Here is a 24,802-nt window from a genome sequence, read left to right as displayed (position 1 = left end):
ATGGAATACAATAAAGCGTTCATGAATAGAACCACACAGACACGGCTGATCCCAACCCTGACATAGGGTAGGCGCGCCCTCTTGTGTTCAGACCCCTGTCCTGCTGCCTGGAGCCCAGGGAGACACAGAGGAGGTCTTGGCTGAGCAGGTGAGGTGGGAGCTCAGGGCCACCATCCTTAGCCCTGTGGCCACACGGGGGGCGCCGCCGCGCTGCTCTCAGATTCTCTGAGCAGAAGAGAGGAGTGGGCTGTAAGTCAGGCAGAGATGGCTGACCCGGGGCTGAGCATCAGTGGGGGTGAAGGAGCCTCTGGGCAGCAAGGGACTCCACAACGATGAGAGGAGAGGGAAGCTCTGGAGCCTTGTGCCGTCCCTGAGGTTTCTGTCTCCTCCCTGCAAACCCTCTCTCCAGCCCTTCATGACAACACTGCGGAAAACCGAAGAGAAGAAGCATTTTCTTCTACTCCTTTCTTTCCAGTGCTCCTCCTTCATGTAACAACAATAACACGTGCGTAACTACTTTCCAGGAAGGATGCATGAGACTTGGCAACGTGCTCATTTCTGGCAGAGGACATGGGGGAGGAAATTTTCCCTGTAATACCTTTGGAATGTTTTGAAGAATCTTTTCAAAGCATGTTACGTGAAAAACCCCTCTTGGGGCCAGGCGTGGTGGCTCACGCCTGTAATCCCAGCACTTTGGGAGGCCGAGGCAGGTGGATCACTTGAGGTCAGGAGTTCAAGACCAGCCTGGCCAACATGGTGAAACCCCGTCTGTACTAAAAAGACAAAAAATTAGCCAGGCACAGTGGTGGACACCTGTAATCCCAGCTACTCGGGAGGCTGAGACAGGAGAATCGCTTGAACCTGGGAGATGGAGGTTGCAGTGGGCCGAGATCACGCCATTGCAGTCAAGCCTGGGCAACAAGAGCGAAATTCTGTCCAAAAAGAAAAAAAAGAAAAAGAAAAATCCCTGTCATTGGCAAGACCCTCTCCAGTGACCTCCCAGTTTACCCAGATGTGGCTGTGCAATGGGGCCAAGCTGAGGCCTCCATGGCATCGTTTATACAGTACGCCCGGGTGTCCACACTACAGAGCCTCAGTATAGCTGCTCCTCTGCCTGGAAACTCATCTCCAGGGCTCCCTTCCACCCTGACATTCTCCTCATTCCCATGAGAGTCCATCCCTGCACTGCCCACTTCATGTGGCATCTCCCATCACCTCTGACCCCCCTCTGCTTTGTTTTTGTTCACAATCCTTTTACTAACATTTAAGAATTATTTACTTATTTATTTATTTGGAGAGACCGGGTTGTGCTCTGTCACCCAGGCTGGAGTGCAGTGGTGCAATCTCGGCTCACTGTAGCCTGGAACTCCTGGGCTCAAGTGATCCTCCCACCTCAGCCTCCCAAGTAACTGGGGACTACAGGTGTGTGCCGCCACACTCAGCTAGTTTTTTTTTTTTTTTTTTTTTGGTACAAATAGAGTCTTGCTGTGGTTCCCAGGCTGGTCTCAAACTCCTGGACTCAAGGGGTCCTCCAGCTTCAGCCTCCCAAAGTGCTGGGATTACACACATTTGTGCCCAGCTATGGATGTATTTATTTTAATTGCTTATTTCTCTCCTCTAGAATACAAGCTTCATGAGGACAAGGACAGTGATTTTGATTGTTCACAGCTGCATTTCCCTTGCCCTGAATAGTGCCTGATTGTTACTTTGAATATACTAGTTGAGTGAATGAATGAATGAATGAATGCACGCATAGACTCACACACCAACACACGCAGACACAAAGATGCTGCCACACAGATTGACATACGCTCTTATTCAGATACTCTCTACACAATGACACAGTCACACACAAAATACACACAACTGACACATTCTCATGCACAAGCTCTTGAATGCTCTTAAATGCTAAATATTCCTTTTCTTTCTTTTTTTTTTTTTTGAGACAGGGTCTTGCTCTGTCACTGAGGCTAAATTGCAGTGGTGTGATCACAGCTTACTATAACCTTGAACTCCTAGGCTTCAGCAATCACTCCGAATCAGCTTCCCAGCTAGCTAGAGCCACAGGTACCTGGCACCAGGTTCAATTAATTGTTTAGGATTTTGTAGAGATGGGGTTTTGCTATGTTGCCCAGACTGCTCTCGAACTCCTGGCCTAAAGTGATCCTCTCACCTCAGCCTCTCAAAGCTGTGGGATTACGGGCATGAGCCACCTCATCTGGTCTCAAAACTTAATTTCCATTCCACATGATGTGGTGAACATTTCTTATGTGATTATGTATTATTAGCCTTAAAATTTTCTCCAAATTATTGTAAAAAATTTCCAAGAGTCCTAAAGTTTCAAAGAATACAATGGTCACCATAGATCTAATTATTTCCTTTGTGTATGTAATAAATTATATTTCCATAATTTTTGCTGAAACTTTGGTAATCACTGCCAACATCATGACCCTCATTCCTAAATACTTCAGTACTCATCTCTTAACAAATAACATTTTTCCAACAATAATATTATTATTACACTGAAGAGAGTTACTAGAATTCCCTAATATTACAGAATTTCAAAGTAATGGAAAATTGTCTTAATAATTTCCCAAAGGTCTTTCTTGTGGAGGTGAGCAGAGCTCAAGAGCTCCAGCCCTCTCTGAGGCTTCTATTTTCCCTGCAACTTCTCTCTCCAGCCCCTTGACAGCAACATTTGGGAAAACTGAAAAGTAGAAACATTTTCTTCTTCTCTCCATTGCTCAGGTTTTTTAAAACTCCTGTTTACTCAGTTTTGTTTTATTTGGAAACAACATCTCCACTTCCACATCATATTTTAAGGTGTGAACACGCATATTGGCATAATCAAATCTGAGCACAGCTCCCCTGGGCCTCCATCTCCTCAGCAGGGAAGAAGAGGGCCCTATCCTGGGGTCACATGTGGGACCCAGAAGTGACACCACCTGCAGAAGGTGTCAGGGTAGACCTGAGACCTGGAATGAGCTCACTTCCCTTCCTCACGTTCAAGGGTCAATCCTCTAGGAATCCCCCTGCCTTAGGTACTCCGTTCTGTCATCAGGGGGTCAAGAAAGGTCCAGACAGCACTAAGATCTAACCACTCCACCGTCCTTACTTCCGTGGATAGAGCCCAGGTGAGAGCCACCCCTGCTCCTCCTCCCTCGTCTCCCACAGCCTCAGCACCATCGTCTGCCTCGAGTCCACCAGGACTGAGCTCCTCATGCCCTTTCCCTGTCTGTGTCAGTCACACTGGGTCCCCCAAACACTCTGCATTCACATCCCCACAAGTCTCTGCACACCCCTCTTCTGTCCCCCTCATCCTCCCTTCCCAACTCCAGAAATCTTCCCACTGCACCCCCTGGAATTCTCAGCCCTTGATCAGTGAAACCTCCACATCCTCTCTCAGGATGTTCCTGATCTCGCAGCTCCAGCAGGAACCTGGGTTTCCCGGAGGACACAGACCCTTCAGAAGTCCTCTCGCATGGGGACTTTCCCCAGGGACTTGTACCTTTGGACTCACTTCTCATTGTGGTTTTGAGACCTTTCTGCCTCCCTCCTCCCAAACCTCCCTCAGCTGTCATCAGATTAGGGCCCCACTCCCTTCATTGTAGCCATTCCCTGTGGGCTGCAGGCCATTCCTCTCAATCCTGACTCGTAGCTCCTGGTTCCCTGGCTTCCTCTCCAGCAGTGCTGTCTCCTTGATATTGATGACTTCAACACATGCAGATGTGGTGGGCTGGATAATGGTCCCCAAAGAAGTCCAGCCTCAATCTTAGAACCTGTGAACAGCTTGCATTACATGGCAGAAGAGACATTACTCATGTAATGAAGATTAAGGACCTTAAAATAGGGAGATTCTCCTGGACTCTCTGTGTGGCCCAATCAAATCACATGAGCCATTAAAAGTGGAGAACGTGCTCTGGCTGGAGTCAGAGATGTTGCAGAAGAGGGAAGAAGAGGAGACACAGCAGAGGAAGCCAGAAGTTCCAAGCCGGGAGGTTGGATGTGCCACAGGAAAAGAAACGGGGACTTCAGTCCTATCTGCAAGAATGTGAATTCAGACAAAAGCCTGAATGAACTTGGGAGTGGATTTTTCTCCAGAGTTTCCAGGAAGGAACACAGACCTGCCCATACCTTGATCTCAGCTCCATGAGACTGGGTGGACTTGCAACCCACACAACTGTGACATGACAAAGAGGTGCTGTTTAAAGCCACTTGGCCTGTGGTAATTTTTATGACAGTAATAGACACCCATACAGCAGAGAGAATGCCCTCACTCCCTGGTTTCTGAGATCCTAAACCTCATCTCTTCCATGACTTTTTCCTCTGCTGTGCCTGGGCCCTGCGCCCTTGTCATCTAGGCCTCATCATGGCCAAGAACCCCAACACTTAAATACTGTCAATCTCACACTTCCCACTCTGACCATCTTCCCACTCATCCCCTTGCAGGGTGGCCACAGGCTCTGAGAACACAGATACTATCATTTTATCATATGCTGTAATTTGATGTCAGCAAATAATTCACTCTATATGTACGTGTTTTTCAGGCTTGGTGTCCACCCTGTAGTACATCAATTCCAGCAATCCTTTGACCCCCTGGGCCCCCCGGGATTCCCAATCTAGTGATCCTGCCATCCACCCATTGTCCCTCAGCCTTGAATGTCCTCTCCTCCCTCCTCACCCATTTTGGATTCTATGGTAGATGATTTCCCTTGCCTCTCCCTTGCGTTGTCACACTTGATTGGCAAAACTACTCAGCTGGTGGATTCCACCTCTGCCTACACTGCACCTGCTCCCTGAGCTGCAGGAGAGCAACACACAGCACACTGACTACTCTCTCTACCTTCATGACCCAAACCTCATGGGGAGCCCCCACCACGGCCAGCAATCACCCTCTCCCTACGTGGCTCACCCTCAGCCTCCTCCGGGCCTGGGTGACTCTTAAACACCTTCTCTCTGTGCTCACACATCCAACCCTCCTTCCCCATTCTTACTTCAACTGATGGCCTTGTTTCCTACCTCACTGAGAGAAGTGAACACATTAGAAGACCACAGATTCCACCACCATCAGCTCATGCATTTACAGCTGCACTGCTTGATGGGCCTTCCACCACATAGACAGTTGCTGTAGGCTGACCTAGTCTCAGCCAGAGCCAGTTCCTCTGCCGGTGTCCAAACCGCATCCTATCTCATCTACTTAAAGATTCTAATTCAACAGTCCATTCCTTTTTTTTCTCTTATCATCATCATTTTTTCTCTCACCACTGGGCCATTGTGGTAGTCACAGGAATGCACATCTGAGACCCTCAGCTAGAGGAAGTGTAACTGATGATGGTCCCAGCTGTTCTAGCCTGAAGTCTATCACTACATTTTCTCTGAAACCATGTTCCCATGAGCTTCTTCCAGCCAACGGTTGAGAACAGCAGGGAAACTAAAGCAGGATCTTTCCTCCACTGAAGGCAAACTGAGCTCCAGGGCTCCCTGATCCCTTTATTGAACTTCCCTTAGCCTGCACTGGGTCTAGGGCGCTTCCAGCTGACTCTCCCTCCCTCTCTCCTTCATAGGGGTTTAGACTTGCATCACCCACGATGGCTCTCCCAGCGTTTTCTGTCTTCCTCCCCAATTTCACTCATAAGCATTTCCCTGAATAAAATATCACACTTTTAATAGAATTAGGGTCTTCTCCTCAAGGGACCCTAACTAACAAGAGTGGTGTCAGGAGTGTTCCAAGAACACAGGCCAAAGCATGGGGATTTGGGATGAGCTCACCCACTGCCTGGCTGGCCAAGAGGACGCCATCTGGGTTGGTGGAGGACACAGAAAGTGCATAGCACAAGGTGCAGGCGAGCAACTATGGATCTGCCCAGTGCTGACCTGAGAAGATGCCCTGGTTAGGGGAAGCTATGGCAGGTGTGATGATAGAAGCCTCTGCACAGTAACGACAGGGTGAGAGGGAAACCTACAGAGACAGTGGAGTTGGGTGAATACTACTCGGCTGTGTTGGTGTCCTATAAAAGGAGAATGAGAATCTGAGGATTGTTAACAGCAGTCGGTGGCTATGTGTGAGTGCCTCTGCAGTGTCTCATGGACAGTCCTTTATCTCCTCTAGAGGAAGGGCACGTAGCATGGAACAGCAGCTGAAGACATCATTGTGAGGGTCACGGCACTCCAGAGATGTTTGACACTCAGCCAAGGCACGCCTGTTGTGGGAAAGTCAGGGCCCTGCTGGGGAAACCTGAGATCCTGCAAACTGGAACAGAGTTATCCGATGGGTGCCCTCCAGGACCCTCTGGCATGCAGGGGAGGCTCCCCTTTCTCTGGTAATAGTTCCCGCTTCCTGTACTGGAAGATGCTGCAGAAGCCTCCCCCTGTGATGCAGCGGGAATCCCTCTGAGGAGCTCTGCAGGAACCAGCCGGCATGGCCTTGTAGGAGCCCATGGAGCACTTCCGGGATTGGAATGTGAGGGTGTTTGATCAAAGCATCACAATATCAGGCTGGATGAATAAAAATCCTTTGGCTTGAGGGCAGTTTCTCAGGACATGGGTTTATCAGGGACTTCAGGGCATGAGGCACACTCACTGCTGGGTGGCTCTATGTAGATGGGAAAAAGTAATGCCCAACTCTCAACAAGTTAACCATGACTTAGTTGCCCTGGAACATGCAGAGGATGAAATAAGAAGCCTGAGGAAAATCGAGGTGTGGATGGAACCATTATGTGAGGCCAGAGGCCCATCAGGGTCATGTCCCACCAGAAAACCCAGAGGGCACACCCTTGTACCAGAGCCCTCATGAACGTGCTGGTGAGAGAGACCTGCATCACTAAGAAATGTCGGGGTTCTGTCCTCTGTAGGATGGGGATGATGATAGGAAACGTGGTCCCAGAGTTGGGCTAGTTACTATCTGCTGGGAGGGTGTGGCCCCGAAGAGATAGAGATCAAGTGGTGGCAGTGACATGCAAAAGTCAGAGGGCACAGTTACCATGACAACCCCAACGGAGCAGCCAAGATTGTGCTTGACCTGCAGGGAGTGTGGGGAAGGTTAACAGAGGGCAGGGTCTCAGGTTCAGAACAGAAGGCAGCCAGCAAGGGCGCTGCTTGATATCTGTGGAAAGAAAGCAAGAGTTGAGGAGTAGGAGGGTGAGAGTGGTTGACTCAGTACAAAATCATGTTCCATTTTCAATGCCTGTAGACCTCAGTCAACTTTCAGATTCACATCCCAGTGACAGAGGAGGAGTCCATATCCGTGGGAGGAAGGACCCTGGAACAGCATGGAAATACATGTTGGGTAAATTCCCTGTGCTCTTCTCAAAGGAACCTACAACCATTTACTGAAAAGACTGTACACTGGGCAAAGGAAATAGGCAGAATTTGGGGGAGTGAGCAGACATTGATGTCCAGATTTCCACAGCTCCATCATGTTCATCAGAGAGGGGCTTCCAGAGGCCAGGACACATTATAACTCATAATCCTGTAATCCCAGCCCTGTTTGTTTCCCTATTCCATGAGAACATAATTGGCAATGATGCACTGGCAGCTGGAGTCACCCCCACACTGGATCCCTCGCCTGTGCAGCAAGGGCTTTTTTTGGGCTGAAAGCCAAAGGGAAGTCTCTGAAACTGCCGCTTTCTCAACTGAATCGGAAGTGATATTACATCCCAGGGCAGGTCTTGTGGAGGTTATTGCAGGTATTGTGGGGGTAGTACTACCATTAGAGAGCTGTAGGAAGTGGGGTGGTGTTGGGGTTGCCTGTTATCTCTGTGTATTCTGTCCTTGCTGAAGCCCAATGAGGTCTAAAGAATGAACAGGATTACTTCAGACTTGACCTAGTGGCAGTCTTGATTGCAGCTGCCATGCTGGCCGGATATCACTGCTAGCGGAGGTTAACAAGGCTGCAGGCCAATGGTGTGCAGTCGAGGATTTGCTGAGTGCTTTCCTTTCCAATTAGAAAGTGGGTATGGAGTTATTCACATTCATACCACATTTATTTACAGTTTCCCTGAGAGTTATTAGAACTCTCCTGCCATCTATAACAGAGTCTTAAGAGACCATGGACATTCTACAGAATGTTAAATTTGTTCATTTCATTGGCAACATCATAGATTGGGAAGGATGAGAAAGAAGGTGGAAAGTATGCTGGAGGCCTTGGTAAAACACATGCACCCCAGAAAGAGGAGGACAAATCTTACAGAACTTCAGGAGTGGCCACTGCAGTGAAATTGTATGAGTGCAGTGGCTAGGGGCATGCAGGGAAATTTCTTCCGATAAGAACATAACAAAACAAAACAAAAAACCCATTACATCTTTCATCCTCACGGAAAAGAACAAAGAGAGAGAGGAGCAGATTGCCTGGTGAATCTCTTCGGGTTCTGACAACACCACATTCCATATGTAGGTATATATTTTGGCCCACATTTTGAGTGACATACGAGGATGCCAGCTTCAAGTGGGGCCTACACGAAAAAGGACACTGCAGCAGATCCAGGCTGTGGTGCAGGCAGTCACCATCCCTCAGTCCCCCTGGTGCTGGAGGTGGCAGGGCTGGGGAAAGATGCAGGATGGAGCTAAACCAAGCATCAGTGGGAAAGTCACAATGGAGGGCCTGGGATTCTGGAGTAAGATCATGTCATCCACAGCAAAGACATATGCCCCTTCTCAAAGCAACTTTTAGTATTACTGGCCCTGATCAGATAGAATTCTTGACCATGGGACACCAAGAACCATGTGATTCCAAGTACTTACATGAATTGGCTTGTGTGTCACCTACAGAGTCATAGATTGGACAGGCCCCTCATGAGATGGAAATAGTCCATGTGGAAAGAGCCTGAACCCCAAGTTAACACCCCATCCACACAGAAAATACCTACCCCTGAGGTGGTACTGAACAACCAAGCAGACAAATGGAAGTTAGCCAGGCTTCACTGTGGACCAGCTCAGACCTGGCAGGATGGGAACATGCATGCAGGAACCACACTAGCTCCCTTCACGCGCCCATCCTGCCAGGTCACTCAACGGCCTTAGTAGGTGGGAGTCAGTGCTGCTGGACCCATAGGTAGCCTCCAAAAGGTGAGACTCATAAACCACCCTCCCCAACCCTAGAGTAGCCACTCCTGATTTCTAACACAGATGAGTTCTGCCAGTTCCAGTTGAATGGCATTATACATGCGCCTGGGTCTCATCATCTCGCTGTGTGTGGCCATAGCCTATTCACTCCCATGGCTGTCCAATGCTCCACTTTATAAATAGTTCACACTTCTTGTCCCTTCACTGTTGATAGACAATTATGTCATATTTAGATTTTACAAATCATGCTGCTAAGAATAATATTTTCATATATTTTGGCACACACATACATACATTTCTATTGGTTGATAACTAAGAGTGCAATCGCTGGGTCATAGCTGAGTACATGCTTGATTTAGTCTCTCAAAAAACAAGTTTCTAGTAGTAAACAAACAGTAGGGGAGGACAAATCTCTTCCTTTAGAAATTATTCAGATAATAAATGAAGAAGGAATGAGAGACTGAGACTGTAATAACTCTTTTGCAACCGATAATGAATGAACAGATTTAGCCATTGAACAGCAATGACGTTTAACAATACAGAAAAAAAACCCCAAAAAAACTGGCCGGGCGCGGTGGCTCATGCCTGTAATCCCAGCACTTTGGGAGGCCGAGGCAGGTGGATCACGAGGTCAGGAGATCGAGACCATCCTGGCTAACACGGTGAAACCCCGTCTCTACTAAAAACACAAAAAATTAGCCGGGCATGGTGGCGGACTCCTGTAGTCCCAGCTACTCAGGAGGCTGAGGCAGGAGAATGGCGCGAACCTGGGAGGCGGAGCTTGCAGTGAGTGGAGATCGCCACACTGCACTCCAGGCTAGGGGACAGAGAGAGACTCCGTCTTAAAAAAAAAAAAAAAAAACTGTGAGATTCTTCCTCTTTTCGGAAGACAACGATACAGTAGCATCACACAAGTACAAGTGAAAAAGAAATCAAGCCTGAATAAAAGCTGATCTCCGTAGCCAGTTACCAGTTTAGAGGCATAACAGATACTAGAAATACATATTAAACTACAATTTGGGGAGCAATCAGCAAAATGCACACTATGGGAAGCTCTACCACACAATATAAATTTCAAGGAAGAATCGATAGAATAAAAGAGAACAAAATAATATTTCTAAAGGTAAAACTAAATTACAATTTTGGATGATAAAAATATAAAATAGAGGCTGGGCATGGTGGCTCAAGCCTGTAATCTCAGCACTTTGGGAGGCAGAGGTGGGTGGATCACGAGGTCAAGAGATCGAGACCATCCTGGCCAACATGGTGAAATCCCGTCTCTACTAAAAAATACAAAAATTAGCTGGGTGTGTGGTGGGGTGTGCCCGTTGTCCCAACTACTCGGGAGGCTGAGGGAGGAGACTCGCTTCAACCCGGGAGGCGGAGGTTGCAGTGAGCCAAGATTGCGCCACTGTACTCCAGCCTGGAGACAGAGCGAGACTCCATCTCAAAAAAAAAAAAAAAAATATATATATATATATATGTATATATAGGTATATAAAAGAAATGATGATCATAAAAGTCAGGATATGTTTTTACTTGGAGGAGGAAGGAGTTTATTGTTGAAGTGGGGCAAATGATGGGGCCTCTGGTTTGCCCTGTAAACGTCTATCCCTAATGGTTAATGGGTATTTACTTTTTATTGAAGGGCACACATTTTAGATAGTTATATTTTTCCTTTTGGAGTCTTTTATTTTATGACACAAATAATGTATAGAGCATGGTTACTATTTTGCACAAAGCCTCCTTCTCATCCTCCTCTCTGGACACTGAGCAAGCAGAACAACCAGTAGCCCCAGGACCCCCAGCAGGGGTGACCTCACTTCTAGGTGTGCGTGCAGCTCACATCACCAGAGGCAATATGCAGGTCTACTCCTTGACTCTTGGAAGAATCTGATAGGACACAACTGAGGGGAAGCCTTCTCCACCGTCTGCAGGCTCTTGGCCTTCAGTGTAGCGGGTCCTCACCCCTCCAAAGGCGCCTTCATGGCCAGAGCCTCCTCTCTGCATAGGGAATAAGGTCTGGCGCTTCCCTTGAACACGGTGACATGGATCTCGCCAAAGGTGGGGAATGACACCGTTCCTCCTCCAGCAACCTCACGCTTCTTTTACTTTACAGGAAAGTTGACGCAGAATGATGTCCAGTGAAGAAATCCCAGGTGATTGGAAAGGAGAGGAGGGTCTCATGGCTGTGAGTGATCTGCAAAAGGAAGCGCATGGACCAGCAGGGGGCGCTGCTGCGCTGCTCCTGCTACCAGGAGGTGGATGCCCAGGATGAGCTTTAAGGTGGAGAGAGGGATGTCATTGTTCATCCTCCAGGTTCCAAGTAAAAACCTTCCGGCCAATCTTGGCCGCACGTCCCTGTGTAGCGAGCGGGCTCGGAGGTGCTCACCGCTGCTGTCATGGTTCATTTGCTAAACTGCATCGTCGCTGTGTCCCAGAACATGGGCATTAGCAAGAACGGGGACCTGCCCTGGCCACCGCTCAGGAATGAATTCAGATATTTCCAGAGAATGACACAAACTCTTCAGTAGAAGGTAAACAGAATCTGGTGATTATGCGTAGGAAGACCTGGTTCTCCATTCCTGAGAAGGATCGACCTTTAAAGGATAGAATTAATTTAGTTCTCAGCAGAGAACTCAAGGAACCTCCACAAGGAGGTTCATTTTCTTGCCAGAAGTCTGGACGATGCCTTAAAACTTACTGAACAACCGAATGGGCGCGGTGGCTCACTCCTGTAATCCCAGCACTTTGGGAGGCCAGGCGGGCAGATCACGAGGTCAGGGGATCGAGACCATCCTGGCTAACACGGTGAAATGCCGTCTCCACTAAAAATAAAAAAATAAATAAATTAGCCGGGAGTGGCGGCGTGCGCCTGTAGTCCCAGCTACTCGGGAGGCTGAGGCAAGAGAATGGCGTGAACCTGGGAGGCGGAGCTTGCAGTGAGCAGGACCGCATCACTGCACTCCAACCTGGGCGACAGAGAGAGATTTCGTCTCAAAAAAAACAAAAACAAAAAACAAAAAACAAAACAAAACAACAACAAAAAAACAAAAACTTACTGAACAACCAGAATTAGCAAATAAAGTAGAGATGGTTTGGATAGTTGGTGGCAGTTCTATTTATAAGGAAACCATTAATCACCCAGGCCATCTTAAACTATTTGTGACAAGGATCATGCAGGACTTTGAAAGTGACACGTATTTTCCAGAAATTGATTTGGAGAAATATAAACTTCTGCCAGAATACCCAGGTTTTCTCTCGGATGTCCAGGAGGAGAAAGGCATTAACTACAAATTTGAGGTATATGAGAAGAATGATTAATATGAAGGGTGTTCTGGTTTATTTTAAATTGTTCCCCCTCCCTCTGAAAAAAGTATTTTCACTTTAGAAAAAGAAGACTTTTGCTGACTTTAGATTTATGGATAAGTACTTCCAAGCAACGTGTTTTTATTCCCCACTAATCTTGACTGTATCAGATATCATTTATGAAACACTCTTGCTATAACTAAGTGCCTCTCCAAGACCCCAACTGAGTCCCCGCACCTGCTAGAGTGAGCTGCCATTCCACACCCATTGCACATGGGTCTCTGGCCAGTCCTTGACATTGTCGGGCTTTTCAAATGTCGGTAGTATTTATTAAAGACGAAGACGCACATACCCTCCAACTGAGCAGTTTCACTAGTAGGAAATACCGAAAGCTTCCTACGTGTATATTTAGAGGTTTGTAGACAAATGTTGAGCCCTGTTTGTAGCAGTGAAAAATTGACAACAACCTGGAAGTCCAGTGCTGGGAAAATGAATATATTTCTGTCTTAGACTGGGGAAGCCAAAGCAGATTCCAAGACTGAAATTTCAGTGAAAACAGTTTATTTGCTAGGTCTTACCAGAAATCATCAATTGAGGTATGGAGAAATGGAACTGAGAAGGTAAGAAAAGCAGTTTAAAGTCAGTGAGCAGGTTCTCATTGGTATCAAGCTCCATACTGCTGAGATGCAGGGAAACGGAGGGGAGAAAGCTGGAGTATTGATCTTCCACTACTTGGTTGTCAGCTCTCTGTCCTGTGTGTGGGTGGAACGTACTCCAGCTGCTCTATAGCAAGTCCCAGGTGTTTGCAGTAAGAAGCTGCTGGCATGCACAAGAACAATGGATGCCAAACACTTAAAGGAATTCCTTGTTTAAGTATGTAAGCTCTTCATACTATTTATTTATTTATTTATTTTTAGACAGTTTCGCTCTTGTTGTCCAGATGGAGTGCAATGGCGTGACCTTGGCTCACTGCAACCTCCGTCTTCCCGGGTTCAAGCAATTCTCCTGCCTCAGGCTCCCAAATAGCTGGGAGTACAGGCATGCGCCACCACGCCCGGCTAATTTTGTGTTTTTGGTGGAGATGGGGTTTCATCATGTTGGTCAGGCTGGTCTCAAACTCCTGACCTCAAGTGATCCGCCTGCTTTGGCCTCCCAAAGTACTGTAATTACAGGCGTGAGCCATCGCACACGGCAGATCTTCATTCTTTTTATGCAATAAAAAGTATAAAGCCACACATGGTTTATTTGAAATATTTTATGATTTAAAAAAATACAAAAGCAGGGAAACCAATTCTAAGTTCAGATGAGGGATGATGGTAGCTTGAACCGAAGGGTTGCATGTTGTAAGAAACCGTGATTTAAGGTATATTTTAAGGTTGGAAGTAGCAGGATGTTCTGATGGAGTTTGACTTTGGTTTGGGGCCCACTGAGTTTGAGATGCCTTTGAGAAATGAAGGATGTCGAGAAAGAATACAAGAAAAACTGGCCGGGCACAGTGGCTTAGGCCTGTAATCCGGGCACTTTGGGAGGCCAAGGCAGGAGGACCACTTGAGACCAGCTTGGGCAACATGGTGAGGTCCCATCCCTACACAAAATACAAAAGTTAGCTGGGCACTGTGGCGCCCACCTGTAGTCCCATCTGCTCAGGGGCTGAGGTGGATGAACTGAGCCCGCGTGGTCACGGCTGCAGTGAGTTGTGGTTGTGCCACTGCACTCCAGCCTGGGCGACAAAAGAGACCCTGCCTCGAAAAAGAAGCTGGAAACAATGGAAGCATGCCTTCAGAATTCTAGAAAGAAAGTGATTTTCAACGGATAAATCTATATTCAGCCAAATAATCAAGGGTGAAGGTAAAATAATACATTTTTAGACAAGGAAAGACTCAGGGGTTACCTCCATGGACCCTTTCTTGGGAAGCTATTGGAGAAAATACTCCAGCAAAATGAAGGAGGAGACAAACCAGAGAATGACATGGATCCAGCAAATAGGATCCAACACAGGAAATATTCCAGCTATGGAGCTGGCTTTAAAAAGAAACAGTGAAAATATTAATATGTTAGCTGGGTGGAACGGCCCATGCCTGTAGTTCCAGCTACTCAGGAGTCTAAGCAAGAGGATAGTTTGAGCCCAAGAGTTCCAGACCAGCCTGGCCACCATACTGAGGTCCCTTCTCTTAAAAATAATAATAGGTTATTGCCAGATTTGGGGCATTTGGAAAGAAGTTCATTGAAGATAAAGCAAAAGTAAAAAGGCAAGGGGGAAGGGTGGTTAGGCAATCATTAATTCTAGGGCAGAAAGAAGTACAGGATAGGAAGTAAGAGCATATTATGCTGTTTTTCTCAACAATGAGCAATATGTACATAGTCATAATGATGTGGTGACTGCTTAGCCCCTAACTCTGGTAACTACTTTGGGACAATATGGGAGGAAAAGTGAAGATAGTGATGGTGTAAGAGCTAAATCCTCATCTGTCATATTAAGAAATCACTACAGAATGTATAAAATAATCAAGAAATGACTAAGTAGTTATGTGAGGAGAAAAATAGAAGACATTGCTAAAAGAGTTGAAAGTCATTGCTCTGGAGGATTAGGAGGGACGGGGCAGGGGACGGTTAGGATGCATTATAGACTGAAGAGGCTTTTTAAAATTACATGTATTAATATATGCACCCACTTGAAAAATGGAAAAAATAATAATTTGGAAAAACCCATGAAGGCAACTACCAGAAGGAAAAACTAAGAAAATGAAAAGTGCTTGTCTCTGGAAAGAACAACTGGCAGGACTGTTGCTTTCACTGTAAGACGTTTGGAGCCATTTGATCTTATTTAACCATTTTTCATATATATCTTCAATAAAAACAATTCTCTCTTAATAAAAAGTTACACTCATTCATAAAAAACAAACAAAAAAAAAAACAAAGACAAAACCCTTCCTGCCCAGACCATCTCCATCTCCTCAAATCCTCAATGCTAATGAGGACTGTCTCCTTCTCGCCTCCCTGGACTGGGCTTTTTACCACTGGAAAGTGGATGTGATTTCTAGTTTCTGCATGTCCTGATTTATTGTGCTGCCAGTGAAATAAAATCAAAACACAAATTGAATAAATAATAAATAAAAGAACCCATAGTGAGCAAAGGTTTACGATGTATTTTTTTATGTCAAGTTCTCACTCTGTGGCCTGGGCTGGAGTCCAGTGGTGCGATCATAGCTCACTGCAGCCTTGAATTCATGAGCTCAAAAGATCTTCCCACCTCAGCCTCCCCAATACCTGGGAATACAAGTGCCCACCACCATGCCCAGCTAAGTTTACTTATTTTTATTCTGATTTAGAGACAAGGGTCTCACTATGTTGTTCAAGCTGGTCTCTAATTCCTGACCTCCGGCCTTAACGTCCTGAATTGCTGGGATTACAGGGGTGAGCTGTCATGCCTGGCTTGTCATGTACTGATGTCATCAAGGTTTCCTTCTCCAAGTGTGGACACAGCAGCAGAGGCCCCTTGTCTGTTGGGTCAGGACACTGGGTAGAGTGGAATAGCAAGGCAACAAAGTCACTGCAGAAAGTGCCCATGCAGAAGAGGTCCAGCAGGGAGGGCCAGTTGTCCCAGGGCCACCATATTTAGGGACAACTCCTCTTTCTGGGCAGGACTGTTCTTTGATTACTTTTGTATTCGCAATAGTTCTGAAATTGTAGGATGATGAGACTCAAGACTGGCTAAGGTTTTTTTTTTTTTTTCCCCAAAAAACCATCTGTGAGATTTGTTGATCTCTTGAATATTTTTTTGTGTCTCAATTCCCTTCAGAAATTAACTTATTCTTGACATTTCACAGTCCACTTTCAATTAATAATGTACTAGTACCGATAAATATGGAAATCTTGTAACCACTTATCCTCTGTAAAATATCTATCTTTTGTGGTGTAGATATTATATGCAATATATCTATATAGATTATAAGTCCCACGAGAAAAGTTTTTTTCTTATCTTTAAACAGTTCTATGAATATAAAGTAAGAGTAAATGACAGGAGCAAGATAGCCTTTGAACTTAGCTCAATATTTACCATTTTTGATCATCTTCATCTTTTCTGATAATCTCATTTTCCACCTGGTATCATTTGCTTCTAGCCTGAAGAATTTTCTTTACCAATTGTTATTGTACAGATCTGCTCATGAGAAATTCTCTTAATTTTCTTTTACCTGAAATATCTCCTTATTTTGTCTGTCCTTGGAGGACATTTGTGCTGGATATAGAATTCTTTTTGACCTTTTTTCCTTCCAGCACTTTAAAGATGTTTTTCTACTTTCTTTTGTTTCTATGGTTTTTAAACAAAAAGTAATTGGTCATGATAAGAGGAACAGAGAAACAAAAACTGGGAAAATAACATGGTAGACCTAAAACTTATCATGTCAATAATGACAAAAACCTGTATGAGTCAACACTCCAATGAAGGGCAGAGATTATATGATTTGGTTTAAAAAAACATGGAACCCAACCATATGCTCTTTCTAGATATACACTTTCTTTGTTGTTGCTTTTTTTAAATTTAACTTTTATTTTTAGTTAAGGGGTACATGTGCAGGTTTGTTATATAGGTAAACTTGTGTCATGGGGTTGTGTTGTGCAAATTATTTCTACACCCATTAGTACCCACCCAAGTATTAAGCCTTAGTACCCACTACCTATTTTTCCGATCCTCTCCCTCCTCCCACCCTCCACCCTCAAGTGGACCCCAGTGTGTGTTGTTCCCCTCTGTGTGTCCACATGCTCTCATAGTTTAGCTCCCACTTATAAGTGAGAACATGTGGTAGTTGGTTTTCTGTTCCTGCCTTAGTTTGTTAAGGATAATGGCCTCCAACTCCACCCATGTTCCTGCAAAGCACATGATCTCATTCTTTTTTATGGCTACATAGTATTCTATGGTGTATATGTGCCACATTTTATTTATCCAGTCTACCACTGATGGACATTTAGGTTGATTCTAGGTCTTTGCTATTGTGAATTGTGCTGCAATGAACATATGTGTACATGTAAGACATGCGCTTTCCTTTTTTATTTAACTTACATTATTTTACTTTAAGTTCCAGGATACGTGTGCAGAACGTGCAGGTTTATTACATATGCATAATCTGCCATGGTGGTTTGCTGCACCTATTGATCCATCCTCTAAGTTCCCTCCCTTCACCACCCACTCCCCAACAGGCCCTGATGTGTATTGCTCCCCTCCTGTGTCCATGTGTTCTCAATGTTCAACTCCCACTTAGGAGTGAGAACATGCAGTGTTTAGTTTTCTCTTCCTGTGTTAGTTTGCTGAGGACGATGACTTCCGGCTTCATCCATGTTTCTGCAAAGGACATTAATTCATTCATTTTTCTGGCTGTGTGGTATTCCATGGTGTATATGCACCACATTTTCTTTATCCAATCTGTCACCGATGGGCATTAGGGTTGGTTCTTTTTCTTTGCTATTGTAAATAGTGCTGCAATAAACATACGTGTGCATGTGTCTTTACAGTAGAATTATTTATATCCCTTTGGGTATATACCCAGTAATGAGATTGCTTGGTCAAATAGTATTTCTGGTTCTATAACTTTGGGGAATGGCCACACGGTCCTCAACAGTGGTTGAACTAGTTTACATTCCCACCAACAGTGTAAGAGTGTTCCTATTTCTCCACAGCCTCGCCAGCATCTCGTGTTTCTTCACTTTTTAATAATTGCCATTCTGACTGGTGGGAGATGGTATCTCATTGTGGTTTTGATTTGCATTTTTCTAATGATCAGTGATATTGAGTTTTTTTCCATATGTTTCTGGGCCACATAAATGTCTTCTTCTGAGAAGTGTCTGTTCATATCCTTTGCTCGCTTTTTGATGGGGGTGTTTTTTCTTCTTGTTAATTTGTTTAAGTTCCTTGTAAAACATGTGAGCTCTCATCTTTCTTGTTTAAACGCCTAACAGGCATCCTAACCAGTGTAACAAGGACAGGGCATGGTGCCTCACGCCTGCAATCCCTGCATTTTGGGAGGCTGAGTGGGGAGGATCACTTGAGTTCAGGAGTTTGAGACCAGTCTGATAGGTGAGACCTCATCTCTACCAAATAAAAATAATTTTAAAAGAAAAAAGGTCAACAGATAAGAAAGGACGAAAGAAGACTTTCTTTGTCACCAGCTTCATTGCTTATGTAGAAAACACTAGGGAATTCTGAAAAAGTCTCTGGAATTAATCAGTGAATTTACAAACTAATTCATAAAATGTGTGTAATAAGTCACTTAGATGAACATGAAAGGATAGCAAACAATATTAGTCATCTAAGAAGTGCAAGTTAAAACCACAATGAGAAGCCATCACACATCAACTAGAATAGGTTAAGTTAAAAAGACATATGATAAGTCTAAACACTGACAAGAATACGGAAAAAACAAGAATGTCTGATATTGCTGGTAGGAATGCAAAAAATGTGGCAGCCAATTTGTAAAGTGGTATGGCAATTTCTTACACAGTTACCCATCCATTACCACATGCCCCAGCAATTCCACAAATATGTAGTTATCCAAAAGAAATAAAAATGTAAGGCCACACTTACATTTACCCCGTGGTGCGTTTCCCTGTACAAAGGTCCAAGGGGAGAGGCAGGAGAGGGAGGCAGGGAGTCGAGTTCAGGGTCGGGGATTCCAGGACGAGCAGTGAAGGGGAAGGATCTGGGCGCAGCCTGGGGGGTCTCTCCCTGGTTTCCACAGGCAGATCCTTGACCAGCACTTAGGCAGTCAGTGTGACAAAGAGGCTTGGTGTAGGAGAAGAGGCATCGGGACAAAGTCCCAGGTCCCGGGCTTGGCTCTCAGGGTCTCAGGGTACTGTCTGCACTGCGCAGGCGCTGCGCTGGGGATTCCCCACTCCGCTGAGTTTCACTTCTCCCAACCTGTGTTGGGTCCTTTTTACAGGGCACTCGTGACGCGGCGTCAGTTCCCACTCCCATTGGGTGTCTGATTCTAGAAAAGCCAATCAGGGTCTCTGCGGTCCGGCTTCTAAAGTCCCCACCCAGACTCAGATTCTCCCCGGACGCCTAGGATGGGGTCATGGCGCCTCGAGCCCTCCTCCTGCTGCTCTCGGGGGCCCTGGCCCTGACCGAGACCTGGGCTGGTGAGTCCGGGGTCGGGAGGGAGACGGCCTCTGCGGGGAGGAGCGAGGGATCCGCCCGACGGGGGCGCAGGACCCGGGGAGCCGCGCGGCGAGGAGGGTCGGGCGGGTCTCAGCCCCTCCTCGCCCCCAGGCTCCCACTCCATGAGGTATTTCCACACCGCTGTGTCTCGGCCCGGCCTCGGGGAGCCCCGCTTCATCGCCGTGGGTTATGTGGATGACACGCAGTTCGTGCGGTTCGACAGCGACGCCGCGAGTCCGAGGATGGAGCCGCGGGCGCCGTGGATGGAGCAGGAGGGGCCGGAGTATTGGGACCGGGAGACACAGAAAGCCAAGGCCCACGCACAGGTTTTCCGAGTGAACCTGCGCACCGCGCTTCGCTACTACAACCAGAGCGAGGCCGGTGAGTGACCCGGCCCGGGGCGCAGGTCACGACCCCTCCCCATGCCCCACGGATGGCCCGGGTCCGAGATCCACCCCGAGGCTGCAGGACCCGCCCAAGACCCTCGACCTGGGAGTGCCGCGGGCGCCTTTGCTCAGTTTCAGTTTCAGTTTAGGCGGAAGTCCCCACGGGTTGGTCGGGGCGGGGCGGGGCTCGGTGGGCGTGGCTGACCGCGGGGGCGGGGCCAGGGTCTCACACCTTCCAGAGGATGCATGGCTGCGACCTGGGGCCTGACGGGCGCCTCCTCCGCGGGTATCACCAGTTAGCCTACGATGGCAAGGATTACATCTCCCTGAACGGGGACCTGAGCTCCTGGACCGCCGCGGATATGGCAGCTCAGGTCACACAGCGCAAGTGGGAGGCGGCCCGTGAAGCTGAGCAGCGGAGAGCCTACCTGGAGGGCGAGTGCCTGGAGTCGCTCCGCAGATACCTGGAGAACCGGAAGGAGACGCTGCAGCGCGTGGGTACCAGGGGCCATGGGAAGCCTTCCCCGTTTCCTATAAATCTCCCAGGATGGCCTCCCACGAGGAGGGGAGGATAATGGGATCAGCACTAGAATGTCGCCCTCCCTTGAATGGAGAATGACATGAGTTTTCCTGATTTCCTCTGAGGGCCCCCTCTGCTCTCTAGGACAATTAAGGGATGACGTCTCTGAGGAAATGGAGGGGAAGACAGTCCCTGAATACTGATCAGGGGTCCCCTTTAACCACCGCAGCAGCCTTGAGCTTTTTCTCTCAGGCCTTGTTCTCTTCCTCACACTCAACGTGTTTGAAAGTCTGATTCCAGCTTTTCTGAGTCCCTCGGCCTCCACTCAGGTCAGGACCCGAAGTCGCTGTTCCTCCCTCAGAGACTAGAACTTTCCAAGGAATAGGAGATTATCCCAGGTGCCTGTGTCCAGGCTGGTGTCTGGCTTCTGTGCTCCCTTCTCCACCCCAGGTGTCCTGTCCATTCGTAGGATGGTCACATGGGTGCTGCTGGGCTGTCTCATGAGAGATGCAAAGCCCCTGAATTTTCTGACTCTTCCCATCAGATCCCCCAAAGACATACGTGGCCCACCACCCTGTCTCTGACCATGAGGCCACCCTGAGGTGCTGGGCCCTGGGCTTCTACCCTGCGGAGATCACACTGACCTGGCAGCGGGATGGGGAGGAGCAAACTCAGGACACTGAGCTTGTGGAGACCAGGCCCGCAGGGAACGGAACCTTTCAGAAATGGGCAGCTGTGGTGGTGCCTTCTGGAGAAGAGCAGAGATACACGTGCCATGTGCAGCACCAGGGGCTGCTGGAGCCCCTCACCCTGAGATGGGGTAAGGAGAGGGGTCACATCTCAGGGAAAGCGGGAGCCCTTCTGGAGCCCTTCAGCAGGGTCAGGGCTTAGGCCTTGGGGTCAGGGCCCCTCACCTTCTCTTCCTTCCCCAGAGCGGGCTTCCCAGCACTCCATCCCCATCATGGGCATCGTTGCTGGCCTGGCTGTCTTAGGAACTGTGGTCACCGTAGCTGTGGTTGCTGCTGTGATGCGGAGGACAGAGAGCTCAGGTAGTGAAGAGGTGAGGGGTAGGGTCTGGATTTTCTTGTCCCGCTGGGGGTTTCAAGCCCCAGGTAGAAGTGTTCCCTGCCTCATTACTGGAAAGCACCATCCACTCATGGGCCGACCTTGCCTGGGTCCTGTGTGCCAGCACTTACTCTTCTGTGCAGCACCCGTGACAAGGAAGGACAATGTATCACCTTGATGGTTGTGGTGTTGGGATTGTGATTCCAGCATTCATGAGTCAGGGGAAGGTTCCTGCTAAGGACAGACCTTAGGAGGGCAGTTGGTCCAGGACCCACACCTGCTTTCCTGGTGTTTCCTGATCCTACCCTGGGTCTGTAGTCATAGTTCTAGAAACTTCTCTTGGGTTCAAGACTAGGAGGTTCCTCTAAGATCCCATGGCCCTGCCTCCTCCCTGTCCCCTCACAGGACATTTACTTCCCACAGGTGGAAAAAGCGGGAGCTACTGGAAGTGGCGGGGGCGGGAGTGTGGAGGAGCTCACCCACTCCATTATTCCTCCTGCACCACGTCTCCTGTGGGCTCTGACCAGGTCCTGTTTTTGTTGTACCCCAGGGAGCAGCAGTGCCCAGGGCTCTGATCAGGCCTCTGATGAGTCTCTCATGGCCTGTAAAGGTGAGACCCTGGGGATTTGAAGTGGGTGGGGGTGGGGCAGAGGGGAAAGGCCTGGGTAATGGAGATTCTTTGACTTGGATGTTTCGAGTCTGTGGGGGGACTGTTCAGAGTGTCATCACTTACCATGACTGACCTGAATTTGTTCATGACTACTGTTTTCTGTAGCCTGAGACAGCTGCCTTGTGTGGGACTGAGATGCAGGATTTCTCCACGCCTCCCCTTTGTGACTTCAAGAGCTTCTGGCATCTCTTTCTGCAAAGGCATCTGAATGTGTCTGCGTCCCTGTTAGCATAATGTGAGGAGGTGGAGGGAGAGCCCACCCCCGTGTCCACCGTGACCCCTGTTCCCACGCTGACCTGTGTTTCCTCCCCAGTCATCTTTCCTGTTCCAGAGAGGTGGGGCTGGATGTCTCCATCTCAGTCTCAACTTCATGCTGCATTGAGCTGCAACCTCTTACTTCCCTACTGAAAATAAGAATCTCAATAGAAATTTGTTTTCTCAGTATTTGCCATGAGAAGTTGATGGGTTAATTAAATAAGTCAATTCCTAAAATTTGAGAGAGGAAATAGAGACCTGAGAACCTTCCAGAATCCACATGTTCCCGGTGCTGAGTCTGTTGCAGGTGGGGACTGGAGAAGGCTGTGAGGAGCCGAATGTGGACGGGGCCTGTGCCCAGTGGCTGTTCAGTCCCTCATGGGCTTTATGTGGTCAGTCCTCAGCTGGGTCACCTTCACTGCTCCATTGTCCTTGTCCCTTTAGTGGAAACTTGTCCAGCCGGAGCTGTGACCGCAGAGGCTCACACATCGCCCAGGGTGGCCCCTGCACACGGGAGTCCCTTTGCTTTCTAAGACAAATTTTCAGATCCATTCAATCCTGCCCTCCTTCTAGGGCTCCTCTTCTGCTCTGCTCTCCTGCCCTCTCTCCCTGCCCTGGTTCTAGTGATCTTGGTGCTGGCTCAAATCCCAACTCAAATCTAAAGCAGAGTGAAATTTAGGTTTATACTTGTTTGTGAAATTGGACGCATCATCAAGGACTGTTCTTGGATTTTGAAGAGAGAAACCTGATTGTGTGCTGCGGTGTGTGTGGGGGGGGTTGGTGTGGGAGGAAGGATGGGGGAGGGAGGACCACAAGCAGCACTGCTGAGAAAAGCACAGGAGGCCTTGGTGTCAGTGTGAGGGGACCTTGTGCTGTGGCCACCACAAAACAGCATTTGGCCTGAAGCTATGTTAATAAAGATACTGGCTTTAGAATAGGGAGGTGCTCTGCACTGATGATTGATTCAACTGACCTTTGTTGTCAGCCAGACATAGGACAGAGTGGTTCTGCATCTGGGGAACATCACTGAAGTAAAATGAGAAAAATCTCTGACCTTGGGTAGCATGTGTTCCAATGCGGAGGCAGACGAAAGATACATTATAACCAGAGGAAGGGAAGAAAGTGCTAGAAGGTGGTAAGTTCTGTGAGACAGGTGATCCAGGGTGTGGGCAGTGGGGACAGGGAAGGGGGCTGTTGTGCTGGGTGGTCAGTGTGTGCCACGTTACAAAGGTGACCTTTGAGGAAAGATTTGAGGGACATGAGGAGTTGTCCATGAGGATGTCTGGGGAAGTTCTTTCCAGGCAGAGGATCCTCCAGTTCAAATGTACTAGAGCAGGAAGGTGTTTCCAGAAGAGCAAGGAGGCCAGGAGGGCTGGACAGAGAGCAACTGAGATGAGGTCAGAGGTACAGCCAGAGCAGGTGGGCTTGAGGGGAGTGGGGAATGATCTGACCTTTGCTCTGAGTGAGATGGGAGGTAGAGGACAATTTTGAGCAGACGAGGGACATGGTACAACTACTTATTTATTTATTTATTCATTTATTTATTTAAGATGGAGTCTTGCTCTGTCATCCAGGCTGGAGTGCAATGGCATGATCCCCACTCACTGCACCTCCGTCTACCAGGTTCAAGCTATTCTCCTGCCTCAGCCTTCTGAGTAACTGGGATTACAGGTGCCCACCACCAAGCCCGGCTAATTTTCGTAGTTTCAGTAGAGACAGGGTTTCGTCATGTTGGCCAGGCTGGTCTCAAACTTCCAACCTCAAGTGATCTGCCCGTGTCGGCCTCCCAAAGTGCTGGGATACAGGCATGAGCCACCAAACCCAGCCACAACTTCTCTTCTAAAAGGATCTCTGACTGCTGTGCTGAGAACAGAATTGAGAGGTGAGGGACGAGGGAGGCAGAAGGGAAGAACAGTAGGAAGTGAGTGCAGTATTCCAGGCTGGAGATGTCGGTGACCTTGACTGGGGTGTGAGCAGGGGAAAGAGTGAGACGTGAGGGGATTCTGGATGCATTTGAAGATGGACTCACAGCATTTGCCAATGGATTGTATCTGTGGTGTGAGAAAGATGAATCAAGGACACCCATAGTTGTAAAATGAGTGAGTAGAAGGAAGGGTGGAGCTGCTGTCAGTGGAGATGGGGAGACTCTGGCAGGAGCATACTGAGGAGGGGGCATCATAGGCACTCAGTAAAGGAGATGTCTACTAGGAATGCAGGTTGGGGAGCTGGGGTGGAATTTGGACAGACAACTCCAGAGTTTAGGGGAAAGGAGAAATCGACTGGGCTGGAGAAATAGATTTAGGAGCTCACACTGTATAAATGATACTTAAAACCTCAAGCATGGATGAGGGCACCAAGGGAGTGGTTGACTGTGGAAAAGAATGAGT

General features: G+C 47.8%; 2 protein-coding genes and 1 pseudogene across 3 annotated transcripts in view; all 3 read left to right on the top strand.

Moving 5' to 3' along the window:
* LOC112622407 (class I histocompatibility antigen, Gogo-B*0101 alpha chain-like) overlaps positions 1-22,693 on the top strand; it is a 46,516-nt gene extending 23,823 nt beyond the window's left edge. Inside the window, exon 8 of the mRNA XM_025382036.1 lies at positions 22,266-22,693. Coding sequence (XP_025237821.1) covers positions 22,266-22,270 — 5 coding nt within the window. The 3' untranslated portion in view covers positions 22,271-22,693. The remainder of the gene's footprint in view (positions 1-22,265) is intronic.
* On the top strand, positions 11,463-12,384 carry LOC112622430 (annotated as a pseudogene).
* Positions 19,388-22,283, top strand: LOC112622406 (class I histocompatibility antigen, Gogo-B*0102 alpha chain-like). 2 transcript variants are annotated; one of them, XM_025382032.1, is made up of 7 exons: positions 19,388-19,500; positions 19,631-19,900; positions 20,128-20,403; positions 20,970-21,245; positions 21,358-21,474; positions 21,914-22,100; positions 22,266-22,283. In XM_025382032.1, exons 1-6 carry the CDS (start codon positions 19,437-19,439, stop codon positions 22,063-22,065), a joined length of 1,155 nt encoding a protein of 384 aa, XP_025237817.1. In that variant the 5' UTR covers positions 19,388-19,436; the 3' UTR covers positions 22,066-22,100; positions 22,266-22,283. The 2 variants fall into 2 exon arrangements, with proteins under 2 accessions (XP_025237817.1, XP_025237818.1); XM_025382033.1 differs by lacking the exons at positions 21,914-22,100; positions 22,266-22,283 and adding an exon at positions 21,809-21,858.
* Positions 22,694-24,802: the final 2,109 nt, after the last annotated feature.

The sequence above is a fragment of the Theropithecus gelada genome, chromosome 4 (assembly GCF_003255815.1).
Source record: "Theropithecus gelada isolate Dixy chromosome 4, Tgel_1.0, whole genome shotgun sequence".
NCBI lineage: Eukaryota > Metazoa > Chordata > Mammalia > Primates > Cercopithecidae > Theropithecus > Theropithecus gelada.
Note: the sequence above shows the minus strand (reverse complement) of the source record. Positions and strands in the feature narration are given on the sequence as shown.

Bases quoted from the DNA above. Each gene is read 5' to 3' on its own strand.
- LOC112622406 (XM_025382032.1), top strand. From the start codon at position 19,437: ATGGCGCCTCGAGCCCTCCTCCTGCTGCTCTCGGGGGCCCTGGCCCTG. The intron at 19,501-19,630 runs GTGAGTCCGGGG...CCTCGCCCCCAG, and splicing joins CCTGACCGAGACCTGGGCTG to GCTCCCACTCCATGAGGTAT. The intron at 21,246-21,357 runs GTAAGGAGAGGG...TTCCTTCCCCAG, and splicing joins GCCCCTCACCCTGAGATGGG to AGCGGGCTTCCCAGCACTCC.